The 4,760-nt window shown below is 37.9% G+C and overlaps 1 protein-coding gene across 1 annotated transcript in view; it reads right to left on the bottom strand.

The window, feature by feature from the left end:
* LOC123005288 (high mobility group protein DSP1-like) overlaps window positions 1-4,369 on the bottom strand; it is a 7,523-nt gene extending 3,154 nt beyond the window's left edge. Inside the window, exons 1-2 of the mRNA XM_044398969.1 lie at window positions 3,708-4,369; window positions 1,104-1,691 (exon numbers count right to left, since the gene is read on the bottom strand). Coding sequence (XP_044254904.1) covers window positions 1,104-1,691; window positions 3,708-4,160 — 1,041 coding nt within the window. The 5' untranslated portion in view covers window positions 4,161-4,369. The remainder of the gene's footprint in view (window positions 1-1,103; window positions 1,692-3,707) is intronic.
* Between the last annotated feature and the right edge of the window lie 391 nt (window positions 4,370-4,760).

Below are 4,760 nucleotides of genomic sequence, written 5' to 3'. Positions count from 1 at the left end.
ACAAATTTTCCCGTAAAATGATGAACTATAAAATTAATCATAAATTTTTTTGAACTATAGTTCGTATTATTGACAGCAAGGTGTTAATGTCAATAAATATTAAATTTTTATCCTCAGAATTTATATCTAATTTTTGTATAATTTTATTGCTTGTAATCACCTCCATGTTAATATTTATTATGTGAATAAAAATTACAATGTGATAAACAAAATAAAAGATTATAAACTACAAAGTTTTAATTAAAGAGTTGATTAAATTTATGACTAGTTGGTCGAACGTATTATTATATTATCGACCAATTAACTCATAATTAATGAAGATGTAAAAAACGCTCGAAACAAATCAATAAACAGACATAGGAATTATCGTATTTCGCATTTAAAATTGGACGTTTAAAACTAATGGAAGTACGTGAGAAGGGAAAAGGGTTCACGTACCCTCCTCGAATTCACCCTTTCTCATTCCACATCACCATTGATTTTCAGTCCTTGCAATATAAAGCGGCGCTTGCGTAAAATTTCATATGTACGCCTTTCTAATTTCGGATATAGATTACGATTTAACAAAAAACTTTTAAGTTTTAAGTCTAAAACACCCGAAAAGTTTTCGAAAAAAAAAGAGCAAAAACCATCGCGAATTCGACCATCCCATTTGAATAAATTTGAAATCGAAGGGGCAAGCCGGCAACAACGCGTCTTTGGTGCAGATGCGGACCCGAAACCTGTTTACCTTCGCCAAGAAACGAGATGGTAATATAACTCTCCTCCGGCGCTGGAGGCTGGATCCCAGAAACCGGGGTGAGAGCCGTAAAATCGCTTTTTACAACCGAATTCAATAGACAGGATCGGTCGTAAAAGGACGACACAATTTATAATTAAATTTTCCGTTTCGAATTATTAAAAAAAACTGCAATCTTGCACTAAACTAAAACAATGAATAGCCAATTTTGACAAACGAGAAACGATTTTTTACGCAAAGGTTAATGGCATACAGGTCTCATGGTCATTAAATCGTTGCTGCAAAAAATTGGACCCCGAGGCGGCAATATTTTCCGTGAGATTTTTATGAATGGGAAAAGAATTTTTTTCTTAATTTTTCTTACCTTCCACCTCTCGGCGCATTTTTTGGAAAACTCAGCAAAGACGACATTTTCTTCCGGATGTTTCTTCTTATGTTCCTCCCGACATGTTTGCACGAAGAAAGCATATGCTGTCATACGGCCCCTGGGCCTGGAATCGGCTTTTGCGCGCGGCATCCTCCCTTTGATCTGGTTTTGTCCTAGAACGTTCGTCACCTGCTGATGCTGTTGTTGTTGATGGTGGTTGTTTTGTTGTAATTGTTGTTGTTGCAACTGTTGTTGCTGTAACTGTTGCTGTTGATGCTGCTGTTGCAACTGTTGTTGTTGTAATTGTTGTTGTTGCAACTGTTGATGTTGCTGTTGCAATTGTTGTTGCCGAGCTTGAGCTTCAGCTATTGCTTGATGGTGGTGTTGGATAGCAGCCTGTTGTGCTTCAGCCTGCTGTCTATGCACCTCTTGTTGATGCCGTTGATGGGCTTCTTGGTGCCGTTGTTGGGCTTCTTGGTGCCGCTGTTGGGCTTCCTGATGCCTTTGCTGGGCTTCTTGCTGTTGTTGTTGCTGCTGCTGTTGTTGCCTCTGCGTGTCTTCTTGTCTAGCCTGATTTTCTGTTTGCTGAAAAAAATGAAATTTCTAATTAACTGGCTTCGTAGCCGTCAATTATTTCGTTCTTGGACGCGCCCAAGATGAGACCACCTGTCCTGACCTCCAATATGCGGTCAGTGAAGCTTGTAATGACCCAAACTGAAGAGGCATTATTCACTAACGAACTTACAATATCGTTTTATAGTACTCAAGTGTCTCTATTACACCAAATTGTGAGAGAAAAACTGATTTGGTATAAATGAACCACATAAATTAAATAAAAATTCCTCTCAGTTAATTTTTCTTGCTAACGAAACATTATGGTATACTTCATTAAATTGTAATTTATAACATCACGATTTCTGCTATAATTTTAGGACAGTTTGCAAGGCCAACATTGGGTTCAAGCCGGCGAAATGTCAGAGGTCTGAGCACGCACACCTTTTAAGAAATTGAAGTGATCAATCATTAAAATTCCCAATATAAAACGGGAAACACATTTTTCATATATCGAAAATTAATTATGAAAAGTCTAACAATTGTACAATCGAATACATTCATTCAATATCAATGTCAAGAATATTGACGGAAAACATGTTAAAGTTTTTTTTTTATAAACTCGCTTGACTTAACGACTTGAATGAAAATACTTTGTTAAATAACATTTTTTGCGAATTTGCTTGTATAATGCGTATATTCCCTTTTTTCTCGTAATAAATTGTCAAACGTTGTCAGTTATTCAGGTCACGTTTTATTAATTATCAAAAAAATAATCGACTATTAAGTTTGAGTAATTTAAAGTCTAATTGTTGTTTTTAAATGCGAATATAAGGTAAGAATTAGAAATATTCCCTTTTATGTATAAAAAAATATTACAAAAAGCTACAGTAATTCAGGTTGTAGTCCTTTAACAGCGTGTTTTCATCTATTAATAATTATTTAAGCGAAATAAGTTAAAACTTGGCATACGCTTAAAAATCATAAATGTTAAAAATTATGGCGATTTTTGGAAAATTCGTTCATTTTCAGAGAAGAAAATAAATTTAAAAAGTTACAGAATTTGGATTACTCCCTCTTTTGAAGAAATATAAATTATTTCACTTTGCCGATTTAAGAAAGTAAAAGAATTTTATTTTTTTATTTTATTTTATTTGAAATAATAAAAACGTTTTTTTGGTTTATAAAGATAAAATTTGGTAATTTGAGTGAGTTTCTCCTTCAAAAAAGTAATAAAACGGCTCGGAAACGGCTGAAATGTGTAATATCACAGACCTAAAACGACACTTTCTTAACTTGTCTCAGGAAATTTTGAAAAACATTAATGATGAAATTCAAGATTTTCAGACGTAAAAATGTGCTAAATCGTTCGTCAATGGCTGAAAATATGACTTAAAACCACGATTTTCTTACTTTTTTCATCAAAATCTCTGCATTTGAGTAGATTTTTGTTAAAAAAATGTTATAAACCGGTCGGAAATATTGTATTTTACACACAACGATTTTTTTCATCGATTTAAGTGAAGCTAAATTGTTCAGATTTTCGTACTTGTTTCACCAAAATCGCTAGGTTTCTTAATTTTTTTAATCAAAAATGTGATAAATTACGCTATATTAAAATGTAATTTAAAATTTTTAAACAAATTTAGAAACTACACTTTTACATACGGGCTGAGACAGGTAAGACGACCGTTACAAAAATAAATGTACTTTGTATTATTGCGTTTTATTTTTGTTAAGGGTCATCTTACACGAATCAAATTGTATACCCAGCTGTTTTATTCTCAAATGAGTGACAAGGACAGATTAATATAAGGTTCTGTCATATAAACAAAGACAGAAAATAATAGACCACTCACGAGTTGTATGTTTTTGAAAATTTTTATTTGATTTGAAGCGACGGAATTGAAATACGCCGTAACCGAATTCGTATATTTGCAGACAAAGAATAAAATTTCGTTGTAAAGGCAAGCTGGCTTGGTTGCAAGCCGAGGGTCAAGAGACAGGTAGGCGGATTAGGCTATCGTAGGGTTCGGCCCCATTACATACCGGGGGAGGGGGAGTCTGTACAGGTGTCATAGTCTGTTGTTGCAAATTTTGTTGCGTTTGTTGTATATTTTGTTGTTGCATTGCATGCATCGCATTGTCCATAGTCGCGGGAGGATACCACCACTGTGTTTGTGGGGTTTGTGGTGCCCCCGGGGGCGGGTTTCCACCCGCCAGCCTGTAATCGTAATTCGAAGCGCGAACTGTCGTGGAGGCGGTGGTGGCGGGACTCTGAAAACTGCTGGCCATTTTATAGGAGAATAGCTGGTGGTGGGTGGTCTGAGGGCCAGTACTGGTCGGATTGTGCTGTTGTTGTTGTTGCTGCTGCTGTTGGACCATGTGCTGCTGTTGCAGCAGATGCTGGTGGTGTTGCACCTGCTGGTCGGGGGCGGCGGCGGCGACGACGCCAGGCCACCACATCGCGTCGCCCCAAGCGCCGCGGTGCTGGTCCGACATGACGCTCTACAGTTCGAGGGAGAGAAAGGGGTGCGCTGCCGCCCCTGAACCGATCACCATTTATATGAGCACACAAGCGCCAAAACCATCCTCGAGCGTCGCGACGCTCACTAAGATAAACTCGATTTTTTTTATACACACACACACACACTCGCACACAACACAACAGACACCGCGAAGAAGTTTCGATATGCGCGCCTCGATGAAATCTGGCAACACGGAAAAGAACAGCGAGGGACGCCAATACCGGCGACGGAGACAGCGCCCTCACACGCAGCGGAGTCGTCGAGAAATACCGCCGGCATTCGCCCTCTCCCCGGACCCCGCCGGCAACCGACCGGAACCAGACCGGTCGCTCCTCCGGCAAAAATTCGGACTTGGACCCAAGGCGCAAGCGCCCTCTTGAAACCACCACCGTTTTGGCGCCATTTTTGCAAAAAAATATAAAAAAGAGGATTTTTTCTAAGAAATCTTATACAAGGATTACATACAAGGTGTGCCAGAAAATTTTCAAGTACGATAAGACACCAGAAACAAAAAATTCTATCTAGAAATATTTCGAAGTTGTGAGAGTTTAAATTTTGCACTTTGACTCTATTT

This window comes from Tribolium madens, unplaced genomic scaffold (genome assembly GCF_015345945.1).
Source record: "Tribolium madens isolate multiple individuals breed KSU strain unplaced genomic scaffold, Tmad_KSU_1.1 Scaffold_20;HRSCAF=117;Tcas5.2_LG4, whole genome shotgun sequence".
NCBI classification, from domain to species: domain Eukaryota; kingdom Metazoa; phylum Arthropoda; class Insecta; order Coleoptera; family Tenebrionidae; genus Tribolium; species Tribolium madens.
This window is presented reverse-complemented; position numbering and strand designations above follow the sequence as displayed.